Genomic DNA, 20034 nt, shown 5'->3' with positions numbered 1-20034 from the left:
GTCAAAATGTCTGTTATTGGCATTTTAAAATTGCCAGTGTATGTACTGCAAATGGCCAGCTGAGTGTGCAAAAGTAAATATAGGTCAAAAAGAGAGAATGCAAAGTGAGATTATTATGATTCTGATGAAGAGCAAAACTGATACTAGCTTAAATATAGAGCATATTTTATACTACAATAAAGCATCTTGTACTTGTTAAAGTGAAAATGACTGTTTGAAAGCAGTTCAACAAAAATGTGCATAAACACCAGCTTAGAGCAGCTCTGTCAGGTGCTTTTTCAGTTCTGGAGAGCAGGTACATGTCCAACATGAATCTTTCTCAGGGTGTGTTTTTCAGTTCGTTCAGGTTTGTTGGGATCTGGAGCACATAGTACACTGTTTCATAAGTGGTTACAATGTCCTCAGCAGAGATGTAATACTAGAATATTTGGTCACTATCTCTGAATATTGAGCTCTCTTAAATTTTGAATATCGAATATTTTTGCAAAAATACTACAAAGTGTGTTTGATGGAAAAATTGCTCCAGTGGTGCTAGTCTCTTTGTGGATCTATGTGTTGATACCTACCTAACAACATTTGAGAGGTGTCTGCTTAAATTAAATGCATGAAGAGAATGCATGAGGAGAAAATGTGCACTAGTAGTCAAATGAAAAATTAGAATCTGGTGGAAATCAGTGCTCTTATTTTTATTAGAACACAACAGCTCAGCATAACAATGTCTTTCAGCTAAGCCTTTTTTTGTATGTAATTACATGTTGCTATTGTTGCTGGAGCTGTTTTATTCACCATCACAGGGAGGTGATTAGCAACTGTGTGTGTTAAAGCAGCTAATAACAAGATGAGTTTTCTGTTCTTCAGATATACAAAATTTTTCCTCTGTCTCAGTTTGCTTGTGTGTTTCAAAGCAAGGCAACGCCAGACAACTACAGTGTTTTGTGTGTGTTTGAGAAAATAGGAAAAAAAATAAGGGTTTAGACATCATACTTGATACTGTGAAAATCTTTGACAGAATGCTAGGAATTATTAGGGAAGATTTAGAGGACAGAAGAGAAGGTGCTGTACCACTGTAGAAATTCCTAGTGAATGACTCGTACCTTTGGTCATCTTCATCTGTTCCCCAAAGCAGTGTAGAAATAATAGAAGTATAGAAACTGGGAACAGGAGCAGTAAGAAGTATTCAACAGTATTGATGCAAAAAGACAAGAATTTGGAGAAGAGATAACAAGAAGGGTATGATAAATAAAATCACTTACAGAGAAGATAAGTAGGAAAATTTTGTTCATTATTTTTCATGAAAAGGAATTGGCAGTACTAATTGAGATGATCAAACACCAAGCTTAAAATGATGGAATTATTTTTAAGGACTTGGTATGTAGTTATTATGCGATGCTTTGGATGCCAAAAGCATAAATGACCTGAGAAATTAATATCATGAAGATTAAAGTCCATGTTTGGTTAGTAAACACGAGATATGTTTAATAAATTACAACTTTTCAGTGTAAATTGCTGCAGTCTGGAGAGTATGGTGAAGGAAAAGTCATTCTGTACTGCACAGTTCTGATAATCTGTTTTCTGGACTATGTGGAACTATCAGAGGCCAGAGTATGGGGCTTGGCCTCTTCTGGTTTCCTCACATGAAATGGTATTGCATTCACATAGGATCAATGGGGGGATTATTAAAAACAAACCAACCAACCAGCCACATTTTTATAATTTATGGAGTTATTCTTAATACGGGGTTTTTTGATGACTGACTTAATAAAAATAGGAAATAATGACAAATTGACATCTCACTGGGCTTAAAATAAGTGAACAGCATAATTGTGTATGGGTTTTCTACACATTTGTTTGAATCTTGCAAGATCTCCATTCCTTTATCCTGGATTTGCTTTAGCTAATGAGGCAGATGGATCTGTTGGACTGTTTTTATTGGTGTTGTAAAGCTTGGAATAGAAATCAGTTGTATCATTGCAGATAAAATGACTCTTCTTACAGAAGAGAATTGGACACTTCTTGAACATGTGCTTCTTGAATGTTACCATTTTCCAATTTAAAAGATTTTGCTAGTATTCACTTAAATGTATATAGATTTTTGCTATAAGCCTTGGAAACAGACTTGGGATCTAACCTGGAAACAGAGTATGTCATGGATTTGTGTGACCTACATGTACAATTAAACCTGCACTTTTTTTGGACTTCCTGCCCTTATGCTTTGTTAGACTCCTTGTATTAGTGATGGTTGCAGCCCCTGCTGTATAGTTCATTGATGAAGTTAGGCTGGACCTAGGAAGATGCAGTAGAAGAGCTGTTACATTTGGCTGTAAATACTCACCGTATGTTTATTTCTATGATTTTAGAATTTGGTATCAGAATATTTCATGTGGGAACTGTTTGTCTGTCACTAGATTGTTGCATGTTTCATCAGTCATTACTCATTTAAAAAAAAAAATAATCTGCTAATTTAGCTTCTTGTTAATGTAGTTTGTTGTCTACTAAATCCAAGGAATATCACTAGGAAATTTTTCTCGAGGTGCAGCACTATTTTCTATATTCTGACTTTTCTGTTGTTGGGAATATGTATGTAATAGGCTATCGATGTAGTTACCTAATAGAAACAAAAAAACAAGGCAAACCACCTCACCTTCTGATTTATTACTGAATCCTTGTTTCTCTGGTTAGATTTACTTTTTTCATGAGTTGAATTTATAGGGATTTTGCTGATGAGAAATCTTCTGAGGTTTTAATGTTCAAGAACTACAAATTTCATTTTTTAAAACTGTAGAGAGAGAAGAGGAGACAGATTGTGTGAAGAGTTACTGTAATAAGCTTTTCCTGTTGTTTATAGTGGGTTCCAGGTTTTTGAACTAGCTCTCAGACTGAATCATTGAAGGCCAGGATTAAGGAGGGAGTGTCCTGATTAATTTTTCTAATGAATCGTTCTGTTATTTGATTAGACACTAAAAAGAGCTATGACTTTCATTTAGGAACCCTGCAGTGACAATTTCTGCAACACGCCTGGCTCCTTCTGGTGTCAGTTGGGCTGATAAGGTAAAAGCCAATCATGGAACTAAAGCTGCCAATCCTGAGCTGGCAACAACACAAACCTGTCTGCCACCTCCAGCACAGAAGTCATCACGGAAAAATGGCAAGTCTTTTTAAGTGGCTTAAGTTATTTTCTCAAAATGTGTGGTATGAAGTTAGTTCAGCGTGTGATGACCTATTTTCAAATCAAAATTAAGTCTAATTTTGCAAAATACAATGTTTCAATTAGGTATCAAGATAAAAGATTAATGCAGCCATACATTGTAAGTTAAGTTTGAGACAAAGTTGTGTTTTCACGTGTAGGTAACATTCCACTGTATTTCCACTAACTAGAATTTGATCTGTTAAAATACCGGTACACATCACCCCGAGAAACAAAAGGCCTTCGGTCACAAGCTGACAGTTTAACTGACTGCAATTTGGAATGGTTTAACATTATAAAGAATAATACATATCCAGGAATCTGTAAAAGAGCTCAAGATACTTTTATGTGCCCAGGGAGACAATATTATTAGAATTGTGTTGAAGTAATGATGGTCTTGTCTTTGAAGACAGGAGTTACCACATTCAGTCATGAATTGTTTCTGTAAAGATTCTTCTTGGAGAACGATTGATGCAGGGGTCTCTTATTCTAGAAGAGATTTGTTTAGTTGTAGACATGAAAAGACTTTACTGTTTGATTTATGAAGTAAGTTTCTTTACACACACTGGAACCCTGAGATTTTCTTCAGAGATGCATTTTTTCCATTTATTTTTTTTTCATGTGTGGTCCCAGATGACTTTCTGCAAAACCAGCAGGCAGGATGTAGAAATTGATATTCTGAAAGCACTTAAAAATATATATTCATAATTTTTTTGTTGTTTTTGTTTTTCTTTTAAAAAGAAAAATTACTGGAAGAGCATCTATTAGTCTAAGGTAGTTGTACATTCAACCTAGATGTAGCAGAAGTCATGTATAGTGGTTTGGAGGCCTGTGGTATATTATGGAACTAAAATACCTTATCCAAGTGTCACGCAATTTAACATAAGTGAGTTCAGTAGCATGTGAATTCTTACGCTTAGAAAAGAACAATCAAAACCATATTCTAAAAATGGTTGAATGGGAATTGATTGATGCTGTTTGCATGAGGGAATATCCTGCTGTATATAGTTGCCCTGAGCTGGTTAGAGAACAGTAGCACTTTGGCTGAGTTTTTAACACTGTAACTGAAGGTGTAATTCCACTTTCAGTTTTTGCCAGGAGTTGAAGCTGTTCATAACCAAACCTTTTTCTGTTGGTTATTGCTCATATTAAAGTGACAGACTTCAAGCTGTTGTTAATATACCTGTATTAGAGATTCTTGTGCATATGGAGAATTTTATTAGTTACACTGGGAATAAAACTGATCTGTTCTTCCATATGGATAGCACATTTTTAAGAGGCTAAAAGGAAAACAAAAGACCTTATCCTTATGTTAGTTGAATGCATTTAAAGGGCTTAAGGGTCATTGTTGCCCTATGTTTTATGAGCTGTTACCTGCAGCTGATGACCTCCAAAAAGAGTGAAACCACTTAGGTCCTGTAGTACTGGCCTGTAATTGTTCAGTAATTTTCAAAATCAAATCTACTACACAATTCAGACATGATACATTTCATTTTCAGAAATAACAGTCATTCCTTCTAGAGGCTTTGTTTATTCTTAAGAACCTCTTATCTCTGACATTCGGCATTGGAGAATTTCAGTTATTTTCTCATGGCTGAATTGTAATGTTTTTAACAAATCAGATTCTCTTTAGGAGCATGTTATCCTTTGCATGGAGGCTAGAATCACTTTGGTAAAATCAAATTAGCCTCACTGATTGGAGCACAAGAGGATCTGTGAAGTTTATGCAAAGGGAATCACAAAGGCTCTTCACATGCATTATTGAAGCAGATATGAGGCTTGTGTATCGTCTGCTCTGCCTGTTCCCCAGCTAATGCACTCACAGCTGTTAGGTACGTTCAGGCCTTGTGGGAGGGGGGGGTTCCCCCTGCCACTCCCTAATGCTCTCTTGCCCACCCTAAAGCCCAGCTGGGGTTTAGAGGGGCAAGATTTCAAGATTTCCCTAAAACACTTTTTCTCCAGTGATTTCCAACAGCATTATCACTAGGTGTCACAATGATTTTGTGAAGTGGATGAGTGGTGTGATACTGTATCTGTTTCATGGTTGATGGAATTTCCAAATTTAATCAAGTAAGTCCTTAGGGAGAGAGAAAACAAATTATTTTTCCAGATATTTCTTTTAAGTTATTTTTTTTTTCTGGGTGCATAATTAAATGAGGTTAAATCATCTTATCTCATTTTCCTCATTAAATTTACTGTTACCCTCAACAATTTAATGAATTTAGAAAAAAAAAAATTTGTCTTTTGTGCTTCAGTGTTTTCTACAATATGAAACATAGTCTAGTCTTATTGTCTGACAGTTTATGGCAACAGAAAAGATTGGTTTAGTAACAGTAGTACACAGGCGGTAGCCTAGCATGAGATTAATTCCTGGGTGCTTGTGGTAAGAGGTGGAATAGATTATATGAGTTTAGAGAGTGCATTAAGACTGGTGTAGATGCTTACAATTAGAATAATTTTTTATTGTTTGTATGTAACTTAGGAGAAAGGGCGGTCAAGAACATGCAGACTTCTCTGAAATATCAAATGTTTTTTTCTCTTGCCACACTTGAAATCGAGTTTTATTCATTATTATCTTTCCTGTATTAATTGCTCCTGTCCATAGTTGTGAATAGGTGTTTTTTGTAATGTAGCTAAGACTTCAGATTTTGTGGGACATGCAGTCCTCTGAGGTAGCTGTCCTGGTTTGGGCTCAGACATGCTGGCACCTGATCTTGTGGAAGCATGTGTAACTTCTGCATACTGACAGCAAATTGCCGGAATGTCATCACAGACAGCAAAGGACAATTTATTTCTGATAGGTTTGTCAAAGTCTTAGGCACAGTTTCTGTTGAAAATTTTATGTTAATTGTCTTCTTTTATATCTCCCCCTTGCCTTCCCTCCCTACCCCCCCTCATATTTTTAAGTGACCATTAAACCTAGTCTGACAATTAACAACCTATTAACTCACCATCTCTTCCTATGGGTTGTAAGTTTACCACTTCTTGCACCACTACATTTTCTCTGGGTTTTTTGGTTTAGTTTGGTTTGTTTTTTTTTTGTTTTTTTTTTTTAATTTGTTACTTTATTGTTTTGGTTTTTATGTCTTCTGCCATGTAACTGTGTTTTAGTTTTCATGTCTCTAGATTTGCTTCCAGATTCTCAAGCAATCATGGTTTTCCAAAGTGCCTCTCAGATACAGTAATACCATTTTAGACTTAAAACAAAAAAAAATTGGGGCTGAAGTTTAGTAATGAGTGGGGAAGATCAGATAGGCTGTGGTAGTATATTACTTGCAAGTAAATTTTAAAGAAGGGACATGCATCTCCTGAGGTAGAACTCCTAAGAGTTCTGCACATACTTGCCTAGATTTATTTTATTGATGTTGCCAGTAAGGCTGCTTGGCCAGTTCTTCCAGATGGAGTGCCTTCGAAAGAATAAGGCCCTGGTGGCTATGAGGGCCTCAAGATAACAGATGGCTTGTCACTTCCATGTAATACAAGAGCGAGCAGGGACAGGGAAGTTCACATGAAACTAGAGAATGATCAAGGTAGTCAAATGAATTATTCATTAACAAAACTCTGGGAGTAATCAAACCCAGCATGTGATACTTAGCATGTGGAGATGGCTACTGGGCTATATGAAAAGAATTCCAGACTTAGGGGGGAAAAAAGTAAAGGAAAGGAGGAAGGGTGATGCCCTACTGAGTATTAGCTTTGCTTCAGATTATAAGAGATGGGATCTAATGTTAATAAATTTATTAGCTTTGCAAATTTTTTGTTAAAAACATGCTTGGAAATGCCTAAATACTGAACTGATAAGGGAATTATAATGAAAAAGTAACTTTTTGTGCACAGCTAGTTGTCAGATGCCATAAAATGGTTAAGCTGATTCCAAATATTTCAACAGTCTGAATGCATGCTTGCATTAAAAACTGTTTCATACTTAAAGAATTGACCAGACAATATTATTTCAAACACAACTATTTCTGTGCTGTTAAAATAATTGGATGAGTCTTGAGTAATAATTATGAATCTGACAGTGAACAAATACCAATTAAAATTTGAACATGTATGGCTTTTAGTAAAAGATCCATTCTTACTGTAGTAAGTGTGATGATGGTTTTGCTGTGCTCTGAATAATTTTATTCTGACTAATTTTATAATTTTAGAGTACTAGGAAATATGCCATGAGACAAGGAGTCAACTAGGCAAGGCAGGCAAAAATTTTATATACCTTTTTTTCTGGTAGAATTAACCAGTAGATATTAGCAAATTACTACTAAAGGATATCTCCTGATCTTTTTAATGTAGGAAAGATGCCTTATGTAAGAGCTGACTTCAATTTTTGGAACAAATAGTGGTGAAATCTTGCAACAGTATTTTTTCACAAATGACAAGCAAAAGGAATCGCAATCCAGAAGTCTGCTGCAGTAAAGCAGTGGTGGCTTTTTGGTTGGTTTCAGCAGTTTTCTGAACAGTCTCTTCATTGTCTGTATATTACTTACCAGGGAAATTTCTTGGCCAAATTTTATCATAAGCTATATACAGCAAAATCTTTGTGGTCCTACCAATTATGAAAGTCAGTGGGGTAGGAGCAGCTGTGTGATATACAAGGGGCCTAGGCAGTCCTTGTTGTCCCACACCATGCAGGGGCTATATTCTACACAGCCTGTGTGCCTGGGGCTTTCTGCAGTAAATCTGTTTGTGATTCCTGCAGAATTAAAACCCTATTCCCTGCAGTATTATTGGAGATAAGACTGTCTCTGAGAGGGTAATAACATGTTTCGATCACTTGGTCCTGTAGGTAATAATATTTTTTCCATATAAAGATGATGAAATGAAAATAAAGCCAAAGTCGCTTAAAGGGGTCAAATTAAAAGTCTGTGGTAAAGCAAAAAATATCATCTGTATCTTTCTGACTGCCATTCCCCTCTCTAATCAGTGGTGCATACTGAAGCATGTGCAAGTGCACATAGAGGGAGTGAACATAGAAAGGCTTTTTGCAGAGGTATGCTGTCTCTGGTTACCAGTAATCTGAAGAGATCAGCTATAGTCATTCACCCAAAGTTTTGGGATTTTTTTTTACTGTAAAATAGGCAGCAGATTTTCTAGAGTAAAACAGTTCCAACAGTAAAGTATCAAATTGAATTATCCTTTTGCATCTGTCATGTTATCAGTATTGTTAAGGTTTGTGAACAATTATGTGTTTATGTAAAAACAGCTATTGCATGAGCTGCTCAGCTAAGATAAATTTCAGTACAGTCCTGTTAACTTTACTGATACCTCCTGATTTACACAAGTCATTGGTCTAGGCTGCTGTGTTTCATCCTGAGATGTTAAAAGAGCCCAGTAGTTATATAAGGACTTAATGTTTGTAAAATGTTAGATGCCAAGGGTAGCAAAGTATGAGAGTGCCGTTAGTTGTCATTTAGGCTAATTTACAGTGTTGTTGAACATCAGTTCAAGTCTACTTAAAAGTGGCTTAGTCCAGTAGGTACAACGATTTTATCTTTCACCTAAAATAATCTTAATTTTTATTGATAATCCTATGGCTGTGCCACTGCAGTGTGTTGTAGTATATAGGACTTTCAGTGAAAGTGTTGGGCCAGAATTTATGTACTTGCTTTCAAGTTGCCAGAAACATGTGCCCCGGGGAGAAATTTAAAAAGACTCAAGGATTTTTGACCATGAAAATTAATGTTAAGACAGGTGCTTTTTATGTACTGTCAGTTGCTTTAAAATAAACATAGAAAAAATATTTTGCTCTCAGCTCCCTCTGGGTGTGTTGACCTGCATATAGATGTTATTGGCAGTCCATAAAGATGGTTCACTTCTTGTAAACTAACCATCACGTGTTCCTACTGAAAGCAGGTGGTATTTTTAGAGAGCATAACACTTTTATATTTTTAACACCACTTTATAATTTGTTTTTTAAAATCAGGTTTCTAGAAATGTAAGTTTTAAGCCAGTCTTTAAGTTGGTAATGTTCATCATCATATACAAATAATTTAGTTTTCTTAGCACCCTTGGGTGTTTCAAATTACATTTTTTGACAACCAAGTAGGCTCGTATTTATTCCTATTCATATTTATGTTTGAGCTCTGATCTTTATGCCTGAGCTACAGGACCATCTGTGTTAGCAGAAGCTTTAGAAATACCCGGAGAATTACTTTCGTTATACAAAAATTTCTATTCTATTCTAGATTTCTTCCCTCTGTAAAGCAGGCAATTTAGTGTTGGTTTTTTGATTCTCTGCTCCTCCAGGTAAAAATAACCTCCCATACCCTTTTCTTCGTTTTCTGTGAATGACTCTAAAAATAGCTTATGCCAAAACTATATTGGAGAATACTGTGCATACTTAGTTCTTGAATTTTTTGCATCAACTTTTGTTCAGCAAATAGACACTTGAGTTTACCTTTCATACTTGTGAATCATACCATCAGGTGTCAAAAGAATCACTTACAGTCAATTCAAGATGTATGAGAAATTACTGGCCACAAAAATGTTTTATATGGAAAATTATGTTCACCTTGATAGTCTAGAAATCTAATCACACTTAAGACCTGATACTTTAGGCAGACAGATGTAACTTCAAAGTCTTTTTGGGTAGGTACCAAGATTAGATATCAGAAATGTTGACCAGCAAGTTGTATTTAACAGCTATTTAGTCATCAAAGTAAATTGAAGAAAACTGCTCTTCTATTTTCTCCTTCAATTTGCAGTCCCACTGCAGCAATATTTTGCTATTTCCTGGAATCCAGGAAAATAAATTTTCCAAAATGGAAAACGTAAAGAAAACATTTCTGGAAGAATAGTAAGCCACTTTCTGGACAATACTTTTCCCACTAAGATGTGCAATTATGTCTGTACTTGCAGAGATTTGTACTTTCACAAAAGACCTCTAACATGACTGTTGCTACAAAGAACAAGAAGAGTGTGGTTGCTTTGTTGTGCTTTACCATCTTGTGAAATAGCAACATAGGCATGAAAAGCTTAAGTACCTGTTGCCACTTTTCACTGGTTTTGTGCATGAGTAGCTTAGCTTCCTGAAGTAACAGAACTGGTCCCATCAATAGAGTTGTTAGGTGTTTGTGAAACTGACAGCACTCCTTGAAGTAAAAAGCTTTGCTAAAGAATATTTCATTGATTTTTTTTTTTTTTTTTTTTTTTGGTATTGATTTTTAAAGAGAACATTTTCATCACACAACTTACATAATGATGTAATAAAATAGCTGTTTATAATACTTCTATTTATAAGTCTCCCTTTCTTAGAATGGGGTGTTTTATTTTTTATGTAGATCGAAAGGATGCAGAGGGCTGGGAAACAGTTCAGCGTGGAAGGCCTGTTCGATCTCGATCCACAGCTTTGGCAACAAAAACTCCTGTAGCTGCAGAGTCACTAAAGTCCAAAGGTGACAGTGACAAAGAAAATGTAATTTCACCACCATCAGAGAATAAGTGTGAGAGTTTGGTTACTGACAGTGGTGCATCCAAAAGCACAGAGCTTGTACAGAAAGGTCCTTTACATCAGTCTGAAGGTCCTCTTGTTGAAAAGCCTCAGGTCAGTACAATTTTGAACCATTTCCTAACCTTAATCTTGCAACTTTTTCTTTTGAGCGTTTTCTAAAGGTAATGTTGTCTAGAGCTTTTATTCACTAACCAGATTGCAAAAGGATTTAAAAATAAGGGCTATTTCAGTTGCGTTTATGGAAATGCATTAAGATGTTGCCACAAATAGGCAAGTTAAAAATTGTGAGAGGGAACCGTATATTTTACAACAATGTGGACAGGTTTCCCATCTTTTCCAAAAACTCAGCATTAAGCACATCTCATACATAGAAGATTTCCAGTACAAAGATCCAACTTTCGCAAAGTTATGAGCAACTGATATATATGTGGAGTTATTGACATCACTCCCTGTAAGGTTGCCAGGTATTTTGTTAAAATCCTTTTGACTCTAGTGACTTCAAAAATCAGTATGCTACGTTTCGTTAATTTTTCAAATGCCTCCTGTTAGTTCACAGCAAATGCCTCAGAAGACAATGGAAGCACTGGCACACGGTTGCAAGAAGATTCCTTACAAACAATTTCTGAGATGCCTCCAGTTCTCACAAATACTGATTGTACTTCAAAAACTCTGCAGATTAGTGAAGCTTCCACCCTGATCGTTGATACTGTAGAGCAGCATCAAACAGAAGCAGCTAAAACTGAAACTGAAATGGATCCCACAGATATTTCAAATGTGAGTGCTTCCAGATTGGTAAGAAATCTTATAAGATTTCTGAGTAAATAATATAAACCTTAATTTTTTCATTCTGCCTTGCACATGTTTATTGTTAGCCTGCTGTTGAAATTATGGGAAAGTCTGTAAGGTACTTACTATAGAAAAAATTATTTGTTGTTGCACAGATACTTTTCACGATAGGACTTCATTCCAGTGCAGTTTCTGAACTTAAACTGGAAAGACAGATGCGTTAACTAGATGCTTTATTTGGAATAAAGAGATCTGTGCTGTCATTACTTTTTTTACATATATGTTTGCCATAATTTTTCATTTCCTTCCACTATCAATCATTTTAAGTCCAGACTCTCATTAAATTCTTCCTCCAGTTTTGCTAATTATTCAAACTGGAAACACATGGGATATCAAAATTCTGCTAGAAACAAATGTAGACTTCTGCCTTTTAAGACTAGCTGAACTGCTCTCTCGGGTCTTACTATACAACTAGCAGTTTGGATGAATGCCATTCTTAAGCAACAAATGGGAAGTCAGTATTCAGTTTTATGTGGCTTCCCAAAAAGAATGACCTTTCTTGTCTGTAGAATTCTACAGATTTCAAGCTGCGTCTGCTTTACTGGGATTCTCTGAGTGGAGAATTGCAGTAATACTATGTAAAACCCAGGTTATACTTTCAGGCTATGCTTTGTTTTGTCTTGTTTTTTTTTCAGAAACTAGGTTAAAATTCTAATTTGCAGAAGTTTTCCTGTAAGTCGCTTTCCCTTTAACATCTTAAAATCCATACAAACTGGATTCTTGCTAGGGAATTCACAAGCCGAGTATCTGTTTGTTTTTAGACCTGATCTCTACTACCTCATCCACTAACACCGTTTCAGATTCTCAGTTACTAACAGTTTGGGATACTGGCAGTTTGATCGGGTCTGTGTCTCTTGTGAGCCTTTTACTACTCCTGATTAGATTGCTTTGAACACCAATTTGTGTATTGTTTGGTAGCCGGAGTGGAAATGAGCCAGTTAATATTGGGCATTAGAGAATGAGAAGACAATCAGTTAGCATATTCAGGTTTACATTCTTGACTAACTACCTTGTCATTCATGTTGAAATACAAGTATAGCCTGAGATTCTGTTGTACTAACTACAGTAAAATTTCCAGGTAACAGTTCATCTACAGATCCATTTTCATCTTTAAATAACACTTTGGAGCATAACTCCTCTTTTGGAGGTAACAGCAGGGCATGCCATTAATGTTTCAGAGTATGTGTTGCTTAGTCCCTAAGACTAGGTATTTAAAAGAATAATTAGAGAAGAACTGTCTGTTGCTTTTGATGACAGTGTTCATGTCATATGTTTTGGAGTGATGTGAGTGATCACTAATTTCCTAAGTCTTTCATGTAGCTATTAAATGAGTCTATAGTTGCTAACAGTTTCAGTAGGGTTTATGTTTCAGTTAACTTCATAAAATATAGCAGTAAAGGAACTACAAGTAATTAGAAGTTGAACAAAATATCATACAATTCACATAAGCTATATGGAGACCACTTTTTTGTGCCTGCTGCTGATTTTGGATGTTTTTTCTGGTTTCATGTTTCCTACAGTCTATGGCAGAAGTCCTTGCTAAGAAAGAGGAGTTAGCAGATCGCCTGGAAAAGGCAAACGAAGAAGCCATTGCTAGTGCTATTGCAGAAGAAGAACAATTAACTAGAGAGATTGAAGCAGAGGAGAACAATGACATTAATATTGAGACTGACAATGATAGTGATTTCTCTGTGAGTGTTCAGTTTATTGTAAAGTACCCAACTTCAAAGTGTCTTTGTCAGCGGCATATGAATATAGAATTTGCTAGCGTTCAGTTTTGCATTAATGCAACCAGTTCTACATGCAAATAAAGAGTTGCATGTAATAATTATACCATACTGTCTAAGGCATATTTAGTCTTACTAAACTCAGCAGCACGGTGCTGCTGACTGGTACAAAGTCCTCTCATGTTGCAGTCACAGTCCTGCTGTCGATTTCTGTGTGTGAAACTGGGAGAGCTGGGACTTATTATTTTCATTGCTACCACACAGGAGCTGCTCTAGGTGAAGCAGAAGTCTCCATTTCTGCTGTCTGAAACAGCAGGAATAGCATCTGTCTTTGAGGTGGCTAGTTCAGTTTGGAAACATTGCTGAAAATCGCTGAGTTGGCACTGTTGAATATGTGTATACACCTGCACATTAAGTTTTATGTTTTTACTCTCTGGATCATATTAAATTTCAGGCTAGTATGGGCAATGGAAGCATATCTTTCTGCGGTATGTCTATGGACTGGAATGATGTTCTGGCAGATTATGAAGGTAAAGTTCTTGTACATTACTCTGCTGATGTTGACATGATAGCAAAATTAAGAAAAATACCCATTTTACTCATGGCTAGTTAAGGTTTCAGAACATCCCTTTATGCTATTTAGGACAGATGGACTTGTGTGCTCAAACTATTTCTATGTGGCTTTGTTCTTCAGCTCTCTTCCTCCATCTTTGTTAGAATTTTTAAAATCTGCTACTCTGTTTTATCTGAACATTTGGATCAAAGTGTAGTAAAATCATTAAGCACTGAAAATGCACAGGGATTAGAGATGCTTCAGTCTGTGTTTGCACCTTACCCAGGCACAAGAGAACCCATTTGAGAGAGAAAGTCAAAAGGAGTTAAGACTCATTAATTGCACTTCTCCCAGGAAAGTGTGTTATAAATTATCTAAGGCTTTGTTTTATTTATGTACAGCTCGTGAATCATGGCGCCAGAGTAATTCTTGGGGAGACAGAGTGGAAGAAGAGCCTGCACGTCCACCTGGACATGGAATACACATGCATGAGAAACTGTCATCACCATCACGCAAAAGGTTTTAGAGTTGTTATCTGTCTTCATTAGCCAGTGAAAACAAGCAACCAAACTCAGGGCTGCCTGAAACTGTTCATAAATCCACTTTCTTTAAGTTTGTGGGTGGAAAGTGTTATAGAAATCAGTGTATTATTTTCCTCATGATCTAGGCTTGTGCTGTGTTGTGCAGTAAATAAAGATTTGAAGACCAGAAGAACAGTATTTACATTTAGGGGCAATAATTGACCTCCAGGGGCCTGTTTGCTTTCGCTTACTGAAAATGACCTTGAAGTGTTTGCAACACTGTCAGTTAATGTTGTTTCACTTGCTTTTGTTCTGCTTTGTTTTTTATTAAAAGGACAATAGCAGAATCCAAGAAGAAACATGAAGAAAAACAAATGAAAGCTCAACAGCTGAGAGAAAAGTTACGTGAAGAAAAGACACTGAAGCTTCAAAAATTAATGGAGAGGGTAAGCTTTCTGTAACACAAAGAAGCCAGTCTGCTGCCTTTTAGAAAGCTTTTTTTCCCCACATAGTCCAGAAATGTTAGAGATTAAAACTAGTGGTGAAATGAAATTTTCCTCTGAGTCTGATTTTATATAGTTTTCACAGATGACTCGTGCATCACAGATATTAAAGAAAGCATTATTTTAGATTATGAACTTCTGTGAGAGTGTTACTGACATGTTATACTGACTCAGATTCAGGGAAGGCATGATAAAAGTAGAAATTTGTTGCATGTGTCCAACATAAATGGTAACGCTTTGCCAAACTGAAGCAGTTAGCAAATCAGTGTACTTTGGGTTAAACTTAATTCAGGCTTTGTGTAGGGCATCAAATTGTTTTATTACTGTAAATAAAGCTTCAAATATTAGAAAATTCTGAGGAAAATTCAGGCCCTTTTTTTCAGTTACTGAATTAATAATGAAATTACTCATTATATATAGGAGAAAGATGTACGGAAATGGAAAGAAGAATTATTAGATCAGAGACGCAGGATGATGGAGGAAAAATTGCTCCATGCAGAATTTAAACGTGAAGTGCAGCTACAAGCAATTGTGAAAAAAGCACAAGAGGAAGAGGCTAAGGTAAGTTATTTTGTTTTAAAGGGGAACTACTTAATAGTTATCCTTGTATATGTTTTGTACCTCAGAGTGCTCGTGAGTAGGCTGTGAAGCATGGTGCAAGTTAGATATGAACACGTGTGAACTGTGAAGCGGATAAATGCCAATCTCTTAAACGGACGATTTGTCTTCTAATATGAATTTAAAATGAATTACCTATTATTTGACATCATGGTGGGTTGGACGGGAAGAAAAGATGGGTTGAAATAAAGAGCTGATAGTCGCCTTGGTGCTTTTGTTCCTCACAGAGGCATGGCAGCATTATCTGTGATAACTAGTCTTTCTGGAAGGAGTAGATCTACTTATCAATTCTCTTCTTTCCAGCATGTAGACTGAGAAGTGGGGAGAGCTCATTGCTCTTCTCCTTTGTTAAATATCCATTCTAGATCCAGCGTTCTGTGTCCTTAAACAATAGTGCTGTTGCTGTGTTTTGTAGCACTAATACTGTTAAACAGTTGGAATTAAATAGAAATGTACAGTTAGCACACAGCAATTATTCTAAAACATGTATTTTGTTAGTGCTCTTCTAACTTTAATATGTAATTTCGTAAGGCAAGTACTAGATGAATGCTTTTTGGTTTACCTTCTTTGTATTACTTGGATAAACATTGTGGTTTAACCCCAGCTGTCAACTAAGCACCACACAGCCGCTCACCCACTCCTCCCCCCCGCCTTGGTGGGATGGAGGAGAGAATTGGAAGTGTGAAAATGGGAAAACTTGTGTGTTGAGATAAAACCAGTTTAATAATGGAATCAAACAAACAAATAATAGTAAATAGTAAGGAAGAGGAAAATGTCAAAGAGAGAGAAATAAAACCCAAGAGAGAGAAGGGATGAAAATGAAAACAATTGCTCACCACCAACCGACCAATGCCCAGCCAGTCCTGGAGCCGTGGCCACCCACTGCCAACCTCCCCCCTAGTTTTACTGCTGAGCATGACACCATATGGTCCGGGACATCCCTTTGGGCAGTTGGGGTCAGCTGTCCCGGCCGTGTCCCCTCCCAGCTCCTCGTGCCCCCCCAGCCTCCTTGCGGGTGGGGTGAGAAGCAGAAGAGGCCTTGACTCTGTAAGCACTGCTCAGCAAGAACTAAAACATCCCTGTATTATCCACACTTTCTAGCACAAATCCAAAACATAGTAGCTACTAGCTACTGTGTAGTACCTGTCGTACCCATACTAGCTACTGTGAAGAAAATATTTAAAGACTGCTTTTCCCAATTAAAGATACATGCATCTCCTTAAAACTAAAATGTTACAATATATAATGAACATTTATACCAGTTGTGATTGATGCAGCTGTTCATCTCTACTATTTAAGATAAGCACAACAAAACTGATTTAGTCACTGTTTCTGTCTGTCAAATTAAAATGATTCCCTAATTCAGTCTAATGTACCTTTGTCATTATTTCATTACACTGGTGTGACTTCTGTAATCATATTAACTAATTCACTCTTGCCATAATTCCCCAGCTAAGCAGATGTTTCAAGTATTGCGTGTGTTTAAATGTGTAAGATCTGCTGTCTCTTGAGGTTCTTGTGTTCTGCAAATAAAGGTTAATTGGGCCAGAAGGCTTTAGAGAAATAGCTAATGAGTAGTATAGCTGAAGACCATGGTAACTGTTGCTGCCCAATTGGTAATCTTAAATTCCCAGTGATTACTTGTTTACTGAACTGTGGAATCCATTCTGTAAATGGATTCTAGTCAGTAAACAAAAACCCAAATATTATCCTACCACCCTTTACGTTATCTATCAGGTTTCAATACACCAAACCAAACAAACTAAAAGAAACAAAAACCCCAAAGCCTTATTATCAACTTGGTAGTTTTCCAACCCATTCTGGAGAAATGTCCAACCAGTTTAATTATCAAATGGATAATTAACAAATGGATGGAATTCCCAAAGAATAGCACTTATTTCAACTTAACAGATCTTTTATTACACTTTCTGATTATTTGCAGGTAAATGAAATTGCATTTATAAACACCTTAGAAGCTCAGAACAAGCGTCATGATGTATTGAATAAACTAAAAGAATATGAACAACGCTTAAATGAATTACAAGAAGAGCGGCAACGAAGACAAGAAGAAAAACAAGCACGTGATGAGGCAGTTCAGGTATATTATATCTGTACTTGCAGGGGAACGCTGAAATATGTATTTGTTTTTCATTTTGGCTGTGCAGTCTATTGCTTTCTATCTTATCTTCTTTGTTCAACTTCAGAAAAGTATATTCTAATATGGTTCTCATTTACAGTGTTTCAGCAGTAAGAGGGAGAAAGGTAAGTCTTAAAGCCTCCATAGCAGAGGTGTTATAGATGCTGAGTAGATGATTCATGCCTGTCTTAAGCTTGTTTTAAAAAAATATTTGTTAGTCCATTTTAAGAAAATCCTTATGTTTTAGTAACACTTAAAACTTTGTGAGAGGAAACAGAAGAGTATTCCTTAGCATATGCCTACTGTCATATTTACAGTACCTTTTACAGGATCAGTGAAAACTACAATGCAAGTGTGTTTGTGTTCCTGGAATCCTGGTGTGGGTTGGTTTTGGTTTTGGGATTTTTTTGTTTCGTTTTGTTGTTTTGGTTTTTTTTTTTTTTTTGTAATACAACATTCCAAGACTAAGTTTTCCCAGCCTCATGCATCCATTTTTTTTGGCACCGTTCTTTATGTTAGAATCTAACACATGTTTTCTTATGTAAACTCCTCCTCCCTCTCTATACATACCTCGGATCACCACAACTGTAGATCGTCTGTGAATCCAGCTTCTTCCAGAGTTCAGTACTTAGCACCAGCAGCTGATTATCTCCTTGTTGAAATATGGGTCATGTCACTGATTTCATTGGCTCACAAGCCATTTTTAAGACAGAAGGTACTCCAAGAGTGGTGGATAAAAATCTTTTAAATGGAATATATTATTGAAAGTTTCTGGGTGTCCAAGGATTGACTGCATTATCAGTGAGAAGTACCTTTCCAGATTGTTTACAAAAAACCTGATCTCAGTGATCCTATGTTTTGTAGTTACTCATACTCCCTTATTCTAGAACTCAGATTTCCTGGAGTGTCGTTCTGGGATTTTGGGTGGTTTTAATTCTTTCTTGTCTGTGCCATATTTTCTGGGTTGTGTAGGCACTGAGCTATTCTTAAGCTGATAGTTGAATTAGAACAAACCGCAGACAGGCTTTCAGTACTAAATCCCACTTATAGAATCATAGAAGGTGTGGGCTGGAAGGGACCTTAATGATTACCCAGTCCCACCCCCTGCCCTGGGCAGGGCCCCCTTCCCCCAGCCCAGGGTGCTCCCAGCCCCGTCCAACCTGGCCTTGAACCCTTCCAGGGAGGGGGCAGCCACAGCTGCTCTGGGCACCCTATGCCAGCACCTCACAATAAAGAATTTTTTCCTTAGATCTAATGTAAATCTCCCCTCTGTCAGTTTAAAACTGTGACCCCTCATCCTATCCCCACTCCCCTGATCAAGAGTCCCTCCCCACCTTTCCTGTCCCCCCTTTAAGCCCTGGGAGGCCGCTCGAAGGTCTCCCCGGAGCCTTCTCTTCTCCAGGCTGAACCCCCCCAACTCCCTCAGCCCGGCCTCCCAGGGGAGCTGCTCCAGCCCCCCCAGCATCTTCGTGGCCTCCTCTGGCCCCGCTCGAGCAGCTCCGTGTCCTTCTGCTGTTGGGGGCCCCCGAGCTGGCCTCAGCACTGCAGGGGGGTCTCCCCAGAGCAGAGCAGAGGGGGAGAATCCCCTCCCTGGCCCTGCTGCCCCCCCTGCTCTGGCTGCAACCCAGGGCACGGGTGGGTTCTGGGCTGTGAGCTCACGGTGCTGGCTCACGGGTAGTTTTCCCCCCACCAACCCCCCCAGTCCCTCTCCTTGGGGCTGCTCTCCAGCCACTCCTCAAGGGCCCAGCCTGGGTTTGTGCTGGGGATTGCCCCGACCCCCGGGCAGGACCTTGCCCTTGGCCTTGTTGAACTCCAGGAGGTTTGCCCGGGCCCCCCTCTCCAGCCTGCCCAGGTCCCTCGGGATGCCATCCCTGCCCTCCCGCGCGTCCCCCCCCCCCACAGCTCGGTGCTGTCGGTGAACTTGTGTGGGTGCATCGATCCCACTGTCCGTGTCACCGACAGATGTTGAACAGGGCCAGGCCCAGCCCCGACCCCCAAGGAATGCCACTCGTCACTGCTCTCCACCGGGACATCAAGCTGCTGACTACAGCCATTGCTGAGTGCGACCATCCAGTCAGTTCCTTACCCACCGAGTGCTCCATCCCCAAAATCCATGTCTCCAATTTATAGACAAGGATGTTGTGTGGGACAGAGCCAGATGCTTTGCACAAGCCCAGGTAGATGACGTCAGTTGCTCTTCCCTTGTCCACCAGCGCTGTAACCCTGTTGCAGGAGGCCACCAAATTCCTCAGGCACGATTTGCCCTTAGTGAAGCCATGTTGGCTGTCACCAGTCACCTCCTCCTTTTCCATGTGCCCTAGCACAGTTGTCAGGAAGATCCGCTCCCTGATCCAGCTGGGCACAGAGGTGAGACTGGCTGGCCTGTAGCTCCCTGAGTCGTCTTTATTTCCCTTTTTGAAAATAGGAAATTATGTCCGCACTTCTCTCTGTATCCTTTCTGCCAGACCAAGGATCAAGCTGGTGCTTCCTGCTAT

The 20034-nt window shown here is 38.1% G+C and overlaps 1 protein-coding gene across 2 annotated transcripts in view; it reads left to right on the top strand.

Annotated features, from left to right (window-relative positions):
• The window catches only part of SCAPER (S-phase cyclin A associated protein in the ER), a 168275-nt gene that overhangs the window by 34772 nt on the left and 113469 nt on the right, over nucleotides 1-20034 (top strand). For both annotated transcript variants that reach the window (XM_042803896.1, XM_032990469.2), the window contains exons 8-16: nucleotides 2985-3145; nucleotides 10465-10727; nucleotides 11184-11408; nucleotides 13001-13171; nucleotides 13662-13737; nucleotides 14162-14279; nucleotides 14616-14727; nucleotides 15205-15345; nucleotides 17345-17500. In XM_042803896.1, coding sequence (XP_042659830.1) covers nucleotides 2985-3145; nucleotides 10465-10727; nucleotides 11184-11408; nucleotides 13001-13171; nucleotides 13662-13737; nucleotides 14162-14279; nucleotides 14616-14727; nucleotides 15205-15345; nucleotides 17345-17500 — 1423 coding nt within the window. The remainder of the gene's footprint in view (nucleotides 1-2984; nucleotides 3146-10464; nucleotides 10728-11183; nucleotides 11409-13000; nucleotides 13172-13661; nucleotides 13738-14161; nucleotides 14280-14615; nucleotides 14728-15204; nucleotides 15346-17344; nucleotides 17501-20034) is intronic.

Source organism: Tyto alba, unplaced genomic scaffold (assembly GCF_018691265.1).
Source record: "Tyto alba isolate M040663 unplaced genomic scaffold, T.alba_DEE_v4.0 Super-Scaffold_41, whole genome shotgun sequence".
NCBI classification, from domain to species: Eukaryota; Metazoa; Chordata; class Aves; order Strigiformes; family Tytonidae; genus Tyto; species Tyto alba.
This window is presented reverse-complemented; position numbering and strand designations above follow the sequence as displayed.